Here is a 20,179-nt window from a genome sequence, read left to right on the forward strand (position 1 = left end):
TAATAAGAGCCTCTGGGTCAGGCCCAAAGGGGTCCATCTAGCCTAGCATCCTGTTCTTTGTTGTTGTTTAGTCGTTTAGTCATGTCCGACTCTTCGTGAGCCCATGGACCAGAGCACGCCAGGCACTCCTGTCTTTCACTGCCTCCCGCAGTTTGGTCAAACTCATGCTGGTAGCTTCGAGAACACTGTCCAACCATCTCGTCCTCTGTCGTCCCCTTCTCCTTGTGCCCTCCATCTTTCCCAGCATCAAGGTCTTTTCTAGGGAGTCTTCTCTTCTCATGAGGTGGCCAAAGTATTGAAGCCTCAGCTTCAGGATCTGTCCTTCCAGTGAGCACTCAGGGCTGATTTCCTTAAGAATGGATTTGTTCTTACAATTCCCAAATTCTTTCCTTGTCCTCCAAGCCTTGGCCACCAAGTAATTTATGTGTTGTTGTTTTTCAGATAATGGTCAACTCCACACATTTTTACACTAAAGCAACAACCGCAAATCTTATGTGGTTTTCATTCTAGGGGGCAACTGAGGTTCCAGCAGCCCATCGACGTCAAGAACTCCCAAGAGAGAGAGCAGAAACCTTTCAAGGTGGTTCTCGCATCTCACCTGTCTTCTTCCATCTTTTTTTTGTGTCTCAGGTTACCTGACGGTCAGCATCGAGCCGCTCCCACCTGTGGTGGTTGGGGGATGCCGTCACTTTGAAATGCAACTTCAAGACGGATGGCAGGATGCGGGAAATAGTGTGGTATCGGGTAAGCGAGCCAATCCTCCTTCATCCCCCAAAAGTCCCTTGAGCTGCTGTTTCGGTTTGTTTTGTGAGTGTTTCCATCATTATTTACTCGCTCTGTTTCTATCTCACCTCTAAGGAGCTCAAGGTGGTAAATGTAGTTGCGTGGGTGAGTTCCCGACTCTCCCCCCAGTGTAAATAAAGACACATGACACAGATATTTAAGGTTAATGGGCTAAATATGGCCACAACTTTATTGGTTACAGGTGATGAGCGGTATTGGCTCAGGCATTGGTCCTAACCAACTATCTGGCTTCAGCCTGTTCGCTTGAAGTCCGGGGAGGGTTAACCACCAGTAGAGGGAGTCCTGCTGATGCACATCAACTAGGAACTCCCTCAGGGTCACCGCTCAGGGGCATCTCTTAGGCCCTCACCTCCATAGGCTTTTGGACAGGGCCAACGCTCCCTGGAATCCTTTATCGGACTACCCTTCAATATGCTGGGGACGTGGTGGCGCTTCCTCCCCCCCCTTCATCTACATAACAATACCAATACCAATGCCTAACAGCCAATATCAAGGAAGTTGTGATGATTTGCTATGAGGTAGGCAAAAAACCAAGTGGCTGGTGCCAATTTGCCAAGTGGAAAAATTCCTACCAGGCTCCTTAATGGCGACCAACCGAGGTCCATAGCAAGGTCAACGACGAAAAAAAACCTTAAAGGGCGGGAAACTGGAGCAGCTGGAAGCAGCAAAGAGGGAGTTCCCAGGCCACCCCTGCATTAAATGGAGCAGGCCACGCCCCCCCCCGATTGGCTGGCCAAGGGATGATGCGATCGGGATTCCCCCCCGCGTGCATGGTGGGAAGGTGAAGCCCGCAACCCCACCTCCTTCTACGTCAGAAGTGGCTTTCTCCTTCCTTCCCATTTTGCCCCTCCCAGCAACCCTGTGAAGTAGGTTAGGCTGAGAGTGGGTGACCGGCCCCCAAGATCACACCTGGAGATCTACACCTTTCATTTGTTTCCTTGTTTCGTAAAATTTACCCTCTGCTTGATTGTAAAACAGACGAACAAACAAACTCAAAGCAGTTTACACAAAGGACAAAACAATAAAATTCTCAATAAAAATGGACAACAAATAATTCAAAACTTTCAGAATATGGCGAAGACACCTGCTTGTTATGAATAGGCAGGGAGTACCCAAGTGTAGGTGCTGCCATACATATTTTAATTATGTATTTTGTGTTTTTTTAGCGTGTTTTTATGCGGTGAACAGCTCTGAGATCTGCAGATATAGGATGGCATACAAATTTTAATAATAATGAAAACCCTTGGGATCCCTTCCAACCACAGGGCGTTGTGTAGATTCAACATTTAATTGTACCTGGAGTTGTTGAAGTTAATGGGCCCGGCTAACGGAGGCCTGTTAATTTAAAGGGATTCGCTCCTGAATAAAACTGAGTTAGTGGGACATTGCTTTCAAAGAAACATGCCTAGGATCTTTAGAAGGGTTTTTAAGACTGCAGTGCATCTTCCAGCTTGAAAGACTGGTGACTGGGAGTGGCCGCAGAGACCATATGTTGCCTCCCAGTACATTTTTGAGCACAATTCAAAGTGTTGGTGCTGACCTTTAAAGCCCTAAATGGCCTCGACCCAGTATACCTGAAAGAGCAGTTCCAGCCCCTTCATCCAGCCCGGACACTGAGGTCCAGCTTCGAGGGCCTTCTGGCGGTTCCCTCCCTGCGAGAAGTGAGGTTGCGGGGAACCAGGCAGAGGGCCTTCTTGGTGGTGGTGCCCGCCCTGCGGAATGCCCTCCCATCAGATGTCAAGGAAATAAACAACTACAGTGGTACCTAGGGTTACATACGCTTCAGGTTACAGACTCCGCTAACCTAGAAATCGTGCTTCAGGTTAAGAACTTTGCTTCAGGATGAGAACAGAAATCGTGCTCTGGCAGCGCGGCAGCAGCAGGAGGCCCCATTAGCTAAAGTGGTGCTTCAGGTTAAGAACAGTTTCAGGTTAAGAACAGACCTCCAGAACGAATTAAGTACTTAACCCGAGATACCACTGTATCTGACTTTTAGAAGACATCTGAAGGCAGCACTGTTTTAGGGACGTTTTTAATGTTTGATGTTTTATTGTGTTTATTATTATTATTATTAATTATTATAAAAGAACTCCAGCAACCTGAAGCTTTGTGGCGTGGTCCCAAATTTAACATATTTAGGTATGCAGCGGAGAGATGGAACTATCAACGGCGGAAGGGGTGGTGGTGGAACTGACCCAACGCACAGAAAGAAAAAGGAAATAGAGTAGGAGCTTGTGCATTAGCAGTCTGTGTCAAACGCCATTTAGTCTCAGGTCACCTGGGCAGCTGCTGGAGCCGTAGGTCCATTTATCTAGAAACCCATTAAGTCTTTTCGGGGGGTGGGGGGGGAAAGAAAGGAGTTTAACCCTGCCCAAGAAGCTGATTGTGTTCCCCTTTCTCGGGCTGCTGCTCTCTCCACTCATTCTGGGCCAACCTGCCTGCGGAAGACGGGAGAAAATCATCGGATATCTTGGCTTGGTTTGCCCCTGGTAGTGCTTCTATTTTAAAAGGAAGGGGAGAGAGAGAGAGAGACCTCTGCTCTTCCGCAATCTGGATTTGTATTTATTTTGGCCTCAGAAGTCTGCATCAGACTTGGAAGTGTGCATAAAAATGAGGTCACTATATTGGGGGTGGGTTGTGTGTGTGTATTTTCAAGGGCAAGAGCAGCGATTCAAATGCAAGCAGCCGTGTTTTCTGATATCATCTCCCCAACTTGTTTTTCATTAAAGAAAAAAGTTTGCTTATTGAAATATGTATCGACTATACTTTCATAGACATACAGGAAGAGGGCATGCAGCATACAAAATCTAAAGATGTAAGCATGGATAAATACTGGTTGCTTAAAATGGAATCATGGAACAGTAGATCTGGAAGAGATCACAAGGGTCATCTAATCCAAGCCTGTGCAATGTTGTTGCTTTCGTTGTTGTTATCCCACCTTTTCCCCAGACGGGTAGTCAAGGTAGCTTACACAAAATAAAGCACAGATAAAGTTCAGAAGGCTAAAAGCATATAAAAGATAATATACATAGGTCATGTTTTCCTAACACTCACAATGCGAAAATTCACTGATCAGAAGACGAGGAATTAGTACTCCCAACTTTGCTATACACACTGCAGATTCAGAATTTTTTACTTCTTTGTTTGCCTTTTGCTGGTTGGCTGAGGAACTTTAGCGATCTGTATTTTAGTAAGGTTTCAGAGGGTTTCTCTGGGTTTTCCTGGTTTTTTCTTCCTCTTTTTTCATAGGTCAAAATTCTGTAGGAACATATTTGAAATTTCCCCATAGGAATCAATGGAAACTTGTTATGTGAACGCTCACATAATGATCAGTTTCTAGGGAATGCATTGTGTTCGGAAAACGAGACCTGCGTGTAGTTAAAAATTAGTGTATAATAGAATTGAGACAACATAAAAATGGGCCTACGCCAATCAAACAACAATACCACTCCAGCAAAAAGAAACCTCCCTGCAGTATGAAGTATGCAATAAAGGAGAGTTCCATAAATTATAGGCTCACCAAAAAAATTCCTCTTAAGCTCCCAGAACAGGTGACAAGCAGAGCCCTTACTGCATATGGAGGGGCAGGAGGCGTAGGGTGACCAGCCTCATATAACTAAAATGCTTGTCTGGTTAATGCATGAAGGGGTTAATGCCATAGAGTAAGCTGTCCTGCCAGGCTTAGCTAGGTCATCCCCCTCACCTTGGGAGGAAGGAAATCAAGCCTATTGTTTCCCTCAGGCTACAATGTGAATTCTGGCATGTAAAGAGGTCTGAGCTAGTTGCTCCAAGCTCAGACCATATGGCTTTCTACAAGCCATCCTTGTGCTCCTATACAATAAATTCAGGAAGTTCCCCACTTTGGAACTAACCTAAGTCTTACTGCCTGTGTTTTCTGACTGCTGTATGTAAAAGCACACGAATCTGACCTTTGAAGAGTTTGCAAGTAAATCATTTTTAACGCGGGGTCTTTCTCGATGCTAGGGGAGGTGGGAAACATTGGAAGGAACTTGGAAGGGCATATTGGAAGGGCGCTGGAAGCGTCAGAGTGAAGAGTTTGGGGGAGGAGCAGGCTTAAATAGCTATGCTCCCCATGCCAATTGGCTCAAACGAGCCACCTGACCACAGCAACTCCTCCCCTGGACCTAACCAACTGAATCTCCTTGGGAGGGGAGTTGGGATGCAGCAAATTATCTCTCCCCCCCAAATGATGGGTAAGAACAGGATTTCAAATCTTGAAAATTCAGTGGCCTTCTTTGATGATACGTGTGTGTGTGTGTGTGTGTGTGTGTGTGTGACTTGCTTGACATCCCAAATTGATTCTCCCTGCCTCTCTTTTTTGTGATGCCCTCCTAGATCCAGCCGACAGACCCCAATCTGCCTTGTAAGCAGCAAACATGAATTGGGGATTCAATTCATTATAAAAATAAATAAATCCAGAGTCACTAGCTCGTTGGTGACGGCATCCCCTTTTCCTTCGGTTCTTTCCCCCACGCCAAGCCGATTTCAATGTCAGACACCTGAGGGGATTTAAGATAAACAATCATATGATGTGGGTGTTGAGTTCGAGGGGGAGAGATAAATTCCCCCACCGAGCACTTTTAATACACAGCAACGTTTAAGATTCCCCGAGCTAACGCACGGCAATTCTCTGTTGGCCTTGTCTGACCCGGACGAGGAGCGAATCAGCTCTGATGGGAAGTGAAGGGCCTGGGTGGTGAGATGGTGCAGTTTGGCTTGTCGCTGCTGTCAAGAGGTTGAAGGCTGTGGAGAGGTCTTTGTGGGGCTGTATGCAGGACGTAGGGGGTGGGCGGTCATGGCAGCAGCGGCTGATTTCCCCTGAGTCACCTTGTGCAGCCAACTCAGAGACCACAGAATCATAATTCTCCTCCAGCTCTTCCAAAGTTCAGCAGATAAAACAGCAACCTACAGGTGTCCACCCACCAGCCTCTTGGCGGAGATCAGCGAGAATCATCCACATGGCAGTTTTACGATGAGGCGAGTGGAGCAAACTCAGAGCGAGGGGATTAACCTAGAGGGTGCTAAAGGGTGATTGGACAAATCCACGGAGGAGAGGGCTATTGGTGAATACCAGCCATGATGGCTATACCTTGCCTCAATGGCTGGAGGTTTTATGCTTTTAAATCTCAGTTGCTGGAAATAGCAGAAGCAGACCCTCTGAGTGTCCCTGTTTTCCAGGACAGTCCTGGATTTACAGAAGCCATCCGGGTTTCTGATTTTATCCCAAAATATTCCGCTTTTCAGTAATATTAATATTACAACCATAATTTATTATTTCTACCCCGCCCATCTGGCTGGGTTTCCCCAGCCACTCTGGGCGGCTCCCAACATAATAATAATAATAATAATAATAATAATAATAATAATAATAGTGCAACGAAACATCAAACATTAAAAGCTTCCCTAAACAGGGCTGCCTTCAGATGTCAGATAGTCAGATAGTTGTTTATTTCCTTGACAACTGATGGGAGGGTGCTCCACAGGGCGGGTGCCACTACCAAGAAGGCCCCCTGCCTGGTTCCCTGTAACCTCACTTCTCACAGGGAGGGAACTGCCAGAAGGCCCTCAGAGCTGGACCTCAGTGTCCAGGCTGGACGATGGGGGTGGAGGCACTCCTTCAGGTATAGTGGGCTAAAGCCATCTATAGAATGTCCTTATTTTCATGGGATAAATGTGGGAGGGTATTGATTTATGTGACACCCCCCCCCCCAAAGCAAAGGAGATAAGTAACTATACAACCTTTAGAAGACACCTGAAGGGAAGTTTTTTTAAAATGTGTATAATGTTTTAACATATATAAAATGTTGGAAGCCACTCAGAACGGCTCGGGCAACCCAGTCAGATGAGCGGGGTATAAATAATATTATTATTATTAATTATTTAGGATGTCCATATTTTCTATTTTCTTTTTTCCCCTTTTTTCTAATATTTTTATTTCATTTTAATACAAAAAAGAAATATGAAGATAAACAAATATCCATCACCTCCTAACAACTAAGAAAGAAAAACATCATCATCAGTAACAACACCACCACCAATACATTGAATAGTGCTCACAATACATTTAACATAAAACAACTTTTTCCTATATAGCTGACTTCCCATCTGCTCCTTACTTCTATTTCTCATCCATTATTCACTGCCATATTATAGCATGCTTTGGCTTTAATGTTATTTATTCTATCCTAGGTTTTCCATCAGATTTAAAACTCCTGATGTTCATATTTTCAACAGGAAAATGTTGGCAAGTATACAGAAGGGGTGAAGGCTCTTATTTTGTTGTTGATTAGTCATTTAGTCATGTCCGACTCTTCGTGACCCCATGGAGCAGAGCACACCAGGCACTCCTGTCTTCCACTGCCTCCTGCAGTTTGGTCAAACTCATGCTGGTAGCTTCAAGAACACTGCCCAACCATCTCGTCCTCTGTCGTCCCCTTCTCCTTGTGCCCTCCATCTTTCCCAACATCAGGGTCTTTTCCAGGGAGTCTTCTCTTCTCATGAGGTGGACGAAGTATTGGAGCCTCAGCTTCAGGATCTGTCCTTCCAGGGAGCACTCAGGGCTGATTTCCTTCAGAATGGAGAGGTTTAATCTTCTTGCAGTCCATGGGACTCTCAAAAGTCTCCTCCAGCACCAGAATTCAAAAGCATCAATTCTTCAGTGATCAGCCTTCTTTATGGTCCAGCTGAAGGCTCTTATGCTCAGGCCCAAATTGAGGATTTCCCTCAGGCAACTGTTCAGCCACTGTGCGAAGCAGATCCTGGACTGGATGGGCTGTTGGCCTGTTCTTATTCTCTTCTACCTACTTTGAGTAGGGCTAACAATCGGTGACAATCAGAAGTTTCCAAACTGAAAGAAATTGAAAGAAAAAATCCCCCGTCCTTCCAAGTTCTTCTATACCATTGTAGTATCATCTCCGTGTCTCGATTTCCCTATGTTGCATTTTTATGACAAATGAGTGCAGGCCTAATTATCCACTCTACTTCTGGTAAAACTCACAGCTCATCCCCCTTCCCCCCAATCCCATAAGACTCATTGATCATCCCAATTATGCTCATTAGCACTTTCTCCATGTCTTCGTTATCTTCCGATAACAGCATCTGACTCCCTGCACCCCCATTTTTTTTTGCAGTCCTCCGGAACAGAACACCACAGGGGTCTCTTTTCATCCTGGGTCTATTCGTTAGCACATCCCATTTGAAAAAAAGTTAGCAGACTTTCTTTGAACCTGAAGCCGAGAGCTTGTTCCAAAGCCATAAAATAGTTACATGAGATCTACAGTGTGTAGCCTTTGGAAATCCCTGTTTCATGAAAACCATTTGTGGGTATTGACTTCATGGAGCTGTAGAAGATGACCACCACTGGGATGGGAGGTACAGGTAAAGGGAACCCTGACCATTAGGTCCAGTCCTGACCGACTCTGGGGTTGTGGCGCTCATCTCGCTTTATTGGCCGAGGGAGCCGGCGTACAGCTTCCGGGTCATGTGGCCAGCCAGACTAAGCCGCTTCTGGAGAACCAGAGCAGCGCACAGAAATGCTGTTTACCTTCCCGCCGGAGTGGTACCTATTTATCTACTTGCACTTTTACATGCTTTCAAACAGCTGCTTTGGCAGGAGCTGGGACTGAGCAACGGGAGCTCACCCTGTCGCGGGGATTCGAACTGCCGACCTTCTGATCGGCAAGTCCTAGGCTCTGTGGTTTAACCCACAGCGCTACCCGCGTCTCGGGGTTTATTTATGGCATTTGTACCTCCCCTTCGGGACATGGGTGGCACTGTGATCTAAAGCACAGAGCCTAGGGCTTGCTGATCAGAAGGTCGGCAGTTCAAATCCCCGCGACGGGGTGAGCTCCCGTTGTTCGGTCCCAGTTGTTCGGTCCCACTGCAGTGGTACCTCGGGTTACATACATTTCAGGTTACATACGCTTCAGGTTACATACACTTCAGGTTACAGACTCTGCTAACCCAGAAATAGTACCTCAGGTTAAGAACTTTGCTTCAGGGTGAGAACAGAAATCGCACGCCGGCAGTGGGAGGCCCCATTAGCTAAAGTGGTGCTTCAGGTTAAGAACAGTTTCAAGTTAAGAACGGACCTCTGGAATGAATTTAGTACGTCATCAGAGGTACCACTGTATTTCTGGGCTAGCGGAGTCTGCAGCCTGAAGCGTCTGTACCCTGAAGCGTCTGTAACTCAAGGTACACTGCATCTTCAGGTGCCAGGAGAAAATGCTTTTCTTCAACTAGCACTTTGGCTGATTAAACAATATTGCCATTTAAAGAAGGGCAGGTATTTCCAGATGAAGGGCAATACATAGATAGATAGATAGAGGTAGATGATAGATAGATAGATAGATAGATAGATAGATAGATAGATAGATAGATAGATGATAGATAGATAGATAGATAGATAGATAGATAGATAGATAGATAGATGATAGATAGATAGATAGATAGATAGATAGATAGATAGATAGATGATAGATAGATACAGTGGTACCTCGGGTTACATACGCTTCAAGTTACATACGCTTCAGGTTACAGACTCCGTAACCCAGAAATAATACCTCGGGTTAAGAACTTTGCTTCAGGATGAGAACAGAAATCGTGCTCTGGCGGCGTGGCGGCAGCAGGAGGCCCCATTAGCTAAAGTGGTGCTTCAGGTTAAGAACAGTTTCAGGTTAAGAACAGACCTCCGGAACGAATTAAGTACGTAACCCGAGGTACCACTGTAGATAGATAGATAGATAGATAGATAGATAGATAGATAGATAGATAGATGATAGATGATAGATAGATAGATAGATAGATAGATAGATGATAGATAGATAGATAGATAGATAGATAGATAGATAGAGATAGATAGATAGATAGAATCCCTTAATGCGTTCCCCAAACCCTTAAGGTCGGGCTGTTTCTCTGATTCCAGACCCTTTCCCTAAAACTCCATTTGGAGCCACAGCCTGCTTAACGTACACCAGGATGTGTGTGTCATTTTCTTTTGTGCACAGAGAAATCTCTTGCTCTCTCAATCTCCCTTCTCCCTCCCTGCCGCTTTCTCTCTTGATTTGCCGTACATCTCTGGTGTGCAAGCTGGATTGTAAAGGCAGCCAACCGTGGAAGCAGAATCAGGCGCGTTACAAAAAGATTAGGAGTCGGTCTTGCTGACGGGAGTGTGTAGCACAGAAAATAGTTGCCCATTAAAAGTAAAAAATAATAATAATCAAAAAACCTGACCCTGCGTGGAGCTATGACTAGGAATGCTAATGATGATGATAATTAGGGCTGCAATGCTTAATAGATTAATCGGGCTGGTTAATTAATTAAAATTCTCTTCGGATTGCATTAAAAGGGGGAGGAGGAAACCAGGGACTCACAATCAAGCGGATCTTCTGAAAAAATAAAATAAAATGCCAAACCCTGCAGGTTGTTATTTAAATATATATTTGGCTATGCAAGGCTTTACCTGGCACTTAGCAGACTGACCTCTGAGCAGTTCACATAAAGCAATACACAAAATATTTGTAAGAAATGCTGATGAAATCGACAAGCATCGGAAAGGGTTTGAAATGATTGAAATGCAGGTTTGAACAATGGGGTGTATTCAGTCTTCCTCAGACTGGGTGCATGCTTCCCTCATTTCAATTAATGGTGGTCAGTAAAATCTATTCATTTCTCTGAATCTAGTCTGTGTATGAATAATGTTGAATACAACAGCACACAAACACACACAAATTGGTAATGGAAGTGTTGGCAAAAACCCAAAGGTTGTAGGCATGTTGTTATTCCCTCTCTCACATTGCCAGAACTCAGGGTCATCCAGTGAAAGCTGAATGTTGGCAGATTCGGGGCAGATAAAAAGAAAGGGCTTCAGGCACTGCATAGCCTATGGAACTCACTGCCACAGGACCGGGGATGGCCACCAACTTGGATGGCTTCCAAGGAGGATTGGAGGAGAGGGATGCTGAAGGCTGCTAGCCATGATAGTTACAATGAATGTCAGTTTCTAGGAATCACAACCGAGGAGAGCGCAGTTGGGCTCATGTCCTGTTTCTAAGCTCCCCACCGGGGCTTCTGGTTGGTTACTGGAGAACAGTAGGCTGCTTGAAGGGGACGTAGGTGGCGCTGTGGGTTAAACCACAGAGCCTAGGGCTTGCTGATCAGAAGGTTGGTGGTTCGAAACCCTGTGACGGGGTGAGCTCCCATCGCTCGGCCCCTGCTCCTGCCAACCTAGGAGTTTGAAAGCACGTCAAAGTGCAAGCAGATAAATAGGTACCGTTCTGGCGGGAAGGTAAACGGCATTTCCATGTGCTGCTCTGGTTCACCAGAAGCAGCTTAGTCATGCTGGCCACATGACCCAGAAGCTGTATGCTGGCTCCCTTGGCCAGTAAAGCGAGATGAACGCCGCAACCCCAGAGTCGATCACAACTGGACCAAATGGGCAGGGGTCCCTTTACCTTTACCTTTAGGCTGCTTGAAGAGATCTTTGGCCTGATCCAGCAGGTTCTCCATGTTAGAATTCCTGCTCCATGATTGCAGTCATGGGATTGTTTTCTATCACATGACGGTGTATGTTTTGACTCCACAGAGTGGGACGTGACGGAGACAGGATGTTTGTGTTACTGTTTTCAGTGAAGTGGGACTATTGTCCTTTGTTCTTTTTCTCTTTGCTGTCTGATGCTAGAGAGAGAGGGAGCCATGTTGCAGTGCTCCGTGTGTGTTTATATGTAAATAAAGTAGATTAGCCAATGCAGTGGTACCTCGGGTTACATACGCTTCAGGTTACATATGCTTCAGGTTACAGACTCTGCTAACCCAGAAATAGTACCTCGGGTTAAGAACTTTGCTTCAGGATGAGAACAAAAATTGTGCTCCGGCGGCGTGGCAGCAGTGGGAGGCTCCATTAGCTAAAGTGGTGCTTCAGGTTAAGAACAGATTCAGGTTAAGAACAGACCTCCGGAATGAATTAAATATATAACCAGAGGTACCACTGTATGCTGAGTTCTGTTATGCAAGTTGCGCAAACTCTGCGGATCCCTAAGTGTGCCGGTGTCGGTTGGCATCGGTCGCTGTGATGTTCGGGCTGAAGGAAGCTTCTGAAGCTCCCAAACGATTGACCAGGAGGGAGGGAACATGCCAGTCTGGCATGTGTCTCTGCCAGAGTCCTACTCGAGTGTAGGCCACACTCCTGACAATGGTTATGGGCCCAGGGATCGGGGCCACAGACCCAGTGCCAGCAGAGGAAGAACCTGGGGCTTTTTTTGTCCCTCTTGGGGTCTCTTGGAACCGGCAGCATGAAGCCTCTTCAGAGACGGAAGAGAGAGAAAACTCCTGACACTCCCGTTGTTCACAGATAAAAGGAAAATGCAGAGTTTTGCTGCAGATCTTACTGAGGGGAAAAAACAACATTTCCCTGAGGGTCAGTCATGACATATCTGTTCGGCCTCATATGGAGGATGCTCAGCAAGAGATAACAGAGAGGCTATAGAGCAGGTATGGCCCTTCAGATATTGCTGTACTACAACTCCCATCAGCCCCTGCAAGGGTGACCAATGGCCAAGGGTGATGGGAGTTGTAGTCCAGCAACATCTGGAGGGTCAGAAGTTGCACAACCCTGAATTAACATCTAAAAGCAGAGGTTTATTCTGTGCACCTGCAAAGCTGCAGTGGTCAGAGATGCAGAGGATTGGAATTCAGCAACCCTGGACCAGCCCCTGCCTCTCAATCTAACCTACTTCACAGGGTTCATGTTGGGATTAAATGTGGAGGGGGGAAGGACTGTGTAAGCCACCCCTTTGAGCTCCTTGGGGGGGGGGAGTGGGATATAAGAGCAATACAATTTAAAAGTGCAAATTTCAAACCGTGCTTGGGTTCGCATATGGGGAGAAGAAGAAAGGACAGAGCAGTTTCTCATTAAAACAGGAACAAAACCAGATTTCTCCTTCCTTCCAAGCTACTGGGGTAAATAGAGGACATGGTGGTCTCTCAAGTAACTGGCTTTGAGCAGTTTTTGCACACATGTATACAGTTTCCACCCCCTCCAATCCAAAAATAAAAATATAAAAAATAACCGGCCCTACCTACACATCCCCCTCGGTCCGTTTTCCAGTCCACTGCAGGCCTGCTCAGTAATATTGGATTAGCCCACTTTCCCCGAAAAGCTGATTTTCAATTTGCATAATCCTTCTTCCCGTTTGGCGGAGCATTGCGGTATCGCTGTGATAAGATGAGGTGGATGAATTGGGGGGGGGGTACAAATTGCTCTCTCCAGGCTGAGTGGCGATGGGCTGGGCAAGAGGAGAAAAAGGCGGGATTAGCTATTTTTATCATTGCTTTTTTATTTTTATTTTTTAATGGAAAGATATTTTCAAGAGGGAACTTGAAGTGGATAACCCAAAATGATCAAGGGGGTGTGTGGAGTGCAGTGATTGGGGCATTTTAGTTGCGAGAGGCAAGATGATAGAAGTTTATCAAATTATGCGTAGCACAAAGAAAATGGATGGAGGAAAGCTTGGGACTCGTGGACATCCAGTGAAGATTGGAAGGCTCGGGACAGACCCAATAAAGTCCTCCTTAGCTATGTCTTGCCAGAGTGGTACATGCTCTGGTTCAGGGGTCAGCAAACTTGTTCAGCAGGGGGCGGTCTACTGTCCCTCAGACCTTGTGGGGGGGGCGGACTATATTTTGGTGGGGGGGAAATGAAGGAATTCCTATGCCCCACAAATAACCCAGAGATGCATTTTAAATAGAAGCACACATTCTACTCATGTAAAAACATGCTGATTCACAGGCCGGATTTAGAAGGCGATTGGGCTGGATATGGCCCCCAGGCCTTAGTTTGCCTACCCATGCTCTAGTTATCTTCCAGTTGGACTACTGCAATGAGCTCTATGTGGGGCTACCTTTGAAGGTGACCCAGCCCAGAAACTACAACTAATCCAGAATGTGGCAGCTAGACTTGTGACTGGGAGTGGCCGCCGAGACCATATAACACCAGTCCTGAAAGGCCTACATTGGCTCCCAGTATGTTTCTGGGCACAATTCAAAGTGTTGGTGCTGACCTTGAAAGCCCTAAATGGCCTTGGCCCAGTATACCTGAAGGAGCGTCTCCACCCCCATCATTCAGCCCGGACACAGAGGTCCAGCTCTGAGGGCCTTCTGGTGTTTCCCTCCCTGTGAGGTGAGGTTACGGGGAACCAGGCAGAGGGCCTTCTTGGTAGTGGCACCCGCCCTGTGGAATGCCCTCCCATCAGATGTCAAGGAAATAAACAACTCTCTGACTTTTAGAAGACATCTGAAGGCAGCCCTGTTTAGGAAGTTTATAATGTTTGATATTCTACCACTTTTTAAATTATTATTATTATTATTATTCTGTTGGGAGCTGCCCAGAGTGGCTGGGGAAACCCTGGCAGATGGGTGGGGTATAAATATTAATAATAATTATTATTATCAATGCTTCTGAATGCCAGTTTCTGGAAACTGCACGAAGGGTGGTTTTGTATTTGAATTTTGCTTGTTCCTCTTTGGGGGCATCTGGTTGGCCACTTTGAGAACACGATGCTGAACTACATGGGACCTGTAATGGGATGTATGGGGGTTGCTCGTGCGTAAGTTGCCACCACTCCTGGCTGGGTAGCCTGGTTAAACCTTTCCTGACTGGACAGCCCTTCACTTCGTGGCTGTTCAGTCGCTAGCAGAATCCATCAGTGGGCGTTTCTTAAACTTCTTCCAGCACAAAAGCTCTTTGACGCCAAGTCTACGCCTACTTTCCCTGCGCGGAAGTCTTCTGTGCAGGGTGGGTGTGGGCAGAGGAGGACCTGTACTCTCCCCGCTGGTCTCCAGCGAAGAGTCCTGGAGACCCCTCTCCAATTCCCCCAACCGCCCCCCTTTATCCCTGGTGTTATGCTGATTTCCTTCCCCAGCCGATGAGTTCCCTCTTTCCCTGCTTGGCCCTTCTCCGGCATCACTTGGGAGCCCTGCCTCCACTGCTGGCTCCGATGTCAGTTCCCTGACAGGACCCTAAAGGCCTGATCCAGCAGTCTCTTCTTAGATTCTCATAACCATGAATGATTCTAGCCAATCCTGAATTGTGCTGCTCTGTTTGTGGGACCAGGGGGATTGCCACTGGTCCACGCTTTGCTTGCTGATTTATTAGAGTTCTAAAATCTTAGGGGATGGAGGAGAAATTTCCATTTAGTTCACATTTCAGGGCGAACCTGTTCAATTTCTGAAACAATCTGAAACACAGCCCACTTTCGAAGCTTGCATTGCTTCAGATTTTGCAATGAGGTTCTTCTGCCAAGCCGTGTGTACAGAAATTCATATACTAGGGGAAAGGGTGCATGAAAAAAGCACACAGAAAGACACACCGAAGATACAAGTTTCCATCTCCTCCTCTTCAAAGCTGAGCGGTCCTGCCTGCTGAAATGTTTTGGAGATGCCGAGACTGTGGAAATTATATTTATACGATCTGTAAATGATTCTGACAGGACTTGTTGGTGAGAGGAGAGGAACAGTTGTGTGGAATAGCTGCATGCCTGGTGACACTTTCGCTTCTTTTCACCTCTGAGAGGAGGAGAGGACCCAGTTTTTCTCAGTCAGGGATGAGGAGCATCTGGGGCCCTCCAGATATTGTTTGGCCTGGGATCCCAGCAGCTCCAGCACCAGTGTGGCCAATGGTATCAGGGATAATGATGGGGATTTTAGTTCAGCAGTATCCAGAGACACCACACAGGGTTACCTATCCCCGCTTTAAAAGAAGGTAGAGCTGTGATGGAGGTAGCTGGGGGAAACAAAGGCAAGTGATGGTCCAGTGAAGAAGAAGAAGAAGAAGAAGAAGAAGAAGAAGAAGAAGAAGAAGAAGAAGAAGAAGAATAGTAGTAGTAGTAGTTTGGATTTGATATCCTGCTTTATCACTACTCGAAGGAGTCCTCTCCCTTCCTCCCCCACAACAAACACTCTGTGAGGTGAGTGGGGCTGAGAGATTTCAGAGAAGTGTGACTAGCCCAAGGTCACCCAGCAGCTGCATGTGGAGGAGTGGAGACACGAACCTGGTTCCCCAGATTACAAATCTACTGCTCTTAACCACTACACCACACTGGCTTTAGGGATGTTGAACCCATGGTTCTCCCAGATGCTCTCTTGTGATCTTGTGATTCTGTAGAACTCAGGAGAAGGGTGGTAGGTCAATTGTTAGGGCACCTGCTCTGCACGCAGAAGGTCCCTGGTTCAATCCGCAATGGTAACATCTCTAGGTAGGGCTGGGAGACGACCCAGCCTGATATCCCAGAGAGATACTACCAGTCAATGTGGATGATATTACCATCAATGAAGCTTCCTGTGCTCCTGTTGAAACCAGTCCTTCAAAACTATGAGGACCAGAAGCTTGCTTTGAAGAAGGGGACCATAGCTCAGTGACAGAGACCTGTTTTGTTTCAAGATAGCTGACGCCAGTCCGTGTGGAAAGCACTGAGCTAGATGGTCCATTGGTCCTCCTAAGTATGAGGCAGCTTCCTATCTTTCTAAGGCTATGTAACTCATTAGGGACGTGGGTGGCACTGTGGGTTAAACCACAGAGCCTAGGATTTGCCGACCAGAAGGTCGGCGGTTCGAATCCCCGTGATGGGGTGAGCTCCCGTTGCTCGGTCCCTGCTCCTGCCAACCTAGCAGTTCAAAAGCATGTCAAAGTGCAAGTAGATAAATAGGTACCACTCCGGTGGGAAGGTAAATGGTGTTTCCATGCACTGCTCTGGTTCGCCAGAAGCAGCTTAGTCATGCTGGCCATATGACCGAGAAGCTGTACGCCGGCTTCCTCAGCCAATAAAGTGAGATGAGCACTGTAACCCCAGAGTCGGCCACGACTGGACCTAATGGTCAGGGGTCCCTCTACCTTTAACTCATTAGGGGCTTGACATGCTGGGAAACTGTTTTCCCTACTTGATTGCTGGGTAGCTCAGTTGGCTGAAGCATGGTACTGATAACACCAAGGTCACAAGTTCGATCCCCAAATGGGACAACTGCACGTTCCTGCATTACAGGGGGTTGGTCTAGATCAGAGTTTCCCAAACTTGGGGCTCCATCTGTTTTTGGACTACAATTCCCATCATCCCTGACCATTGGTCCTGCTAGCTAGGGATGATGGGAGTTGTAGTCCAAAAACAGCTGGAGGGCTGAATTTGGGAAACCCTGGCCTAGATGAATCTGAGAATCCCTTTGAACTCTAAAAGGTAAAGGTAAAGGTACCCCTGCCCGTACGGGCCAGTCTTGACAGTCTCTGGGGTTGTGCGCCCATCTCACTTAAGAGGCCAGGGGCCAGCGCTGTCCGGAGACACTTCCGGGTCACGTGGCCAGCATGACATCGCTGCTCTGGCGAGCCAGAGCCGCACACGGAAACGCCGTTTACCTTCCCGCTGGTAAGCGGTCCCTATTTATCTACTTGCACCCGGAGGTGCTTTCGAACTGCTAGGTTGGCAGGCGCTGGGACCGAGCAGCGGAAGCGCACCCCGCCGCAGGGATTCGAACCGCCGACCTTTCGATCGGCAAGTCCTAGGCGCTGAGGCTTTAACCCACAGCGCCACCTGCGTCCCCTTTGAACTCTACAATACTACAATTCTATGAGTTGTAGCTGGACCATAAAGAAGGCTGATCGCCGAAGTATTGATGCTTTTGAATTATGGTGCTGGAGGAGACTCTTGAGAGTCCCATGGACTGCAAGAAGATCAAACCTCTCCATTCTGAAGGAAATCAGCCCTGAGTGCTCACTGGAAGGACAGATCCTGAAGCTGAGGCTCCAAGACTTTGGTCACCTCATGAGAAGAGAAGACTCCCTGGAAAAGACCCTGATGTTGGGAAAGATGGAGGGCACAAGGAGAAGGGGACGACAGAGGACGAGATGGTTGGACAGTGTTCTCGAAGCTACCAGCATGAGTTTGACCAAATTGCGGGAGGCAGTGGAAAACAGGTGTGCCTGGCGTGCTCTGGTCCATGGAGTCACGAAGAGTCGGACACGACTAAGCGACTAAACAACAAAATGAGTTGTACAGACTGCAGAGGTGGCAGGGATCTTCACCTGATTCCCATTACTCAATTTGTCACCCAGCGTCAAACTCATCTGAGCATGCTCCGTGGCTACCATAACTGTACACACCTCACACATACCGATGGCACTGATATTTCTCCACCGTCTTCAGCGCTTTTCAAGATGGGGTGAGCAGAACTGGTTTCAGTGAGCTCGGAGATGGTGGCAGCTGGAGGTTGCTATGGAGACCCCACCCCAGAAAGGTGCTTGCTTTCTTTTCTCTAAAAAAAAAAATACATTCTGTTCCCTGCTAGCGATGTCCTTTTCTTCTCAGCTGGTCTTATCAGGCGAAGCCAGAGATGAAGAGAGGGAATAAGCAGAGCTGTTGTTGCTGGCTGCATGACGTCTCCCTTGGTGTGGTTCTGGGGAGCGATAAAAAGAACAATGAAAGCTTGTGACTCAGGGATATTTTGGAGAGAGAGAGGCAGCCATTTCAATGGACAGAAACCACAGCAGAAAGGAACAGCCAGGCTGCATCTCAGGTCTATTACGCTGTGGTTTCAAGATTGGCTTCTGCAATAACCCCCACCAACTTCTACAACCCTCCCTTCCCTGCAATGCTGCCTTATTCAGAGTCAGACCAATGGTCCATCCAGCTCAGCGTTGTCTGAGTAGCTCTCCAGGTTTCCAGGCAGAGGATCTTCTCCAGCCCTGCCTGGAGATGCTGCTGGGGACTGAATTCGGGACCTTCTGCATGCAAAGCAGATGCTCTACCACTGAGCTCAGGCCCATCTCCTGCCTTCCTATGGCTTGCCTGTGTTCTGTGTAAACCACTCTGAAATATTTATGATTAAGTGGTATATAAGTAGTGTGGAACAAATGGAACCTAATTTATTTATTTATAAGGGATGCTCTGCCCATGCTCAGGAGCAGCAATGCTTCTGGGTAACAATTGCTGGAAACTGCAGGAGGGAAGGTGGTATTTGTGCTCAGCTCCTGCTTTGGGGCATCTGGTTGGCCCCTGTGAGAACAAGAGGCTGGACTGGATGGGCCACGATTGGCCTAAACCAAGAGGCATTTCTTAGGTTCTTGAGTCCATACTGTAGCAGCCAAACAAAGTGCCAACCCTTCCTTCCTTCCTTCCTTCCTTCCTTCCTTCCTTCCTTCCTTCCTTCCTTCCTTCCTTATTCCTATCACCTTCCTTCCTTCCTTCCTTCCTTTCTTTCTTCCTTTCTTTCTTTCTTCCTTCCTTCCTTTCTTTCTTTCTTTCTTTCTTTCTTACCATACTGTAGCAGCCAAACAAAGTGCCAGCCCTTCCTTCCTTCCTTCCTTCCTTTCTTATTCCTATCACCTTTCTTTCTTTCTTTCTTTCTTTCTTTCTTTCTTTCTTTCTTTCTTTCTTTCTATCACTTTCTTTCTATCTCTTTCTTTCTTTCTTTCTTTCTTTCTTTCTTTCTTTCATCACTTTCTTTCTTTCTTTCTTTCTTTCTTTCTTTCTTTCTTTCTCTATCACCTACTTTATTTCTTTCTTTCTTTCCTTCCTTCCTTCCTTCCTTCCTTCCTTCCTTCCTTCCTTTCTTTCTTTCTTTCTTTCTTTCTTTCTTTCTTTCTTTCTTATATCTGTCACCTTCCTTCCTTCCGAACAGGAAGGTCAAAAAGAGGGAAGGTAGCAGCGTGACTTGGCCTTTTACCAGGTCTAGAAAGGTCAGTCCCACCCACTAGTCACATGCAAGGAAGGATGCTCCAGGCCAGAAGGAACAGGAAGTTTCAACTGGCTGGACAAAACATTCCCTTGCATGTCCACTCTAGCAAAACAAGGAATATTGCACTTGACTGTTCCCAGTGGATTACATCCCACTCTTTCTTTCTTTCTTTCTTTCTTTCATCAATCTACCTGTCATCTATCTAATCTATCATCTGTCATCTCTATCTATCTATCATCTATCTATCTATCTATCTATCTATCTATCTATCTATCTTTTTGTAAATCACTTGTTTTTTACTATCAAGTGGTTTATAAATTTTATGAAATCCACCAGTCTGTCTATCCTTCCTGTCTATCTCCCCATCTTATCTAGCAATCTATCCAGTCTATCCTCTTTTCTTTCTTGGTCCAATGAGAAGAGCCATATTCTTTTTCTTTTAGAAAATGGTCTTATTTCTTTTTTTTTTTTTTTTTTTTTAAATCCTTTGTAGTCTGGGAAGCAAGAGATTCCATTATCGCGGTCACACTGGCATTCTGAGGCTTGCAGAAATCTCTCCTTATTCCCGGGAGAGTTGCGGGCGAGGGGGTGGGGCGGTCTATCCGTTCTTCCTGCACAGGCCCATCTAACAACTCTCTCA

The 20,179-nt window shown here is 46.6% G+C and overlaps 1 protein-coding gene across 1 annotated transcript in view; it reads left to right on the plus strand.

The window, feature by feature from the left end:
* Positions 1 to 20,179, plus strand: part of IGSF21 (immunoglobin superfamily member 21) — a 239,830-nt gene that overhangs the window by 83,405 nt on the left and 136,246 nt on the right. The window contains 2 exon segments of the mRNA XM_079987073.1: positions 631 to 674; positions 676 to 744. Of these exon segments, the coding sequence (XP_079843199.1) occupies positions 631 to 674; positions 676 to 744 (113 nt within the window).

The sequence above is a fragment of the Podarcis cretensis genome, assembly GCF_951804945.1.
Source record: "Podarcis cretensis genome assembly, chromosome: 8".
Classification (NCBI taxonomy): domain Eukaryota; kingdom Metazoa; phylum Chordata; class Lepidosauria; order Squamata; family Lacertidae; genus Podarcis; species Podarcis cretensis.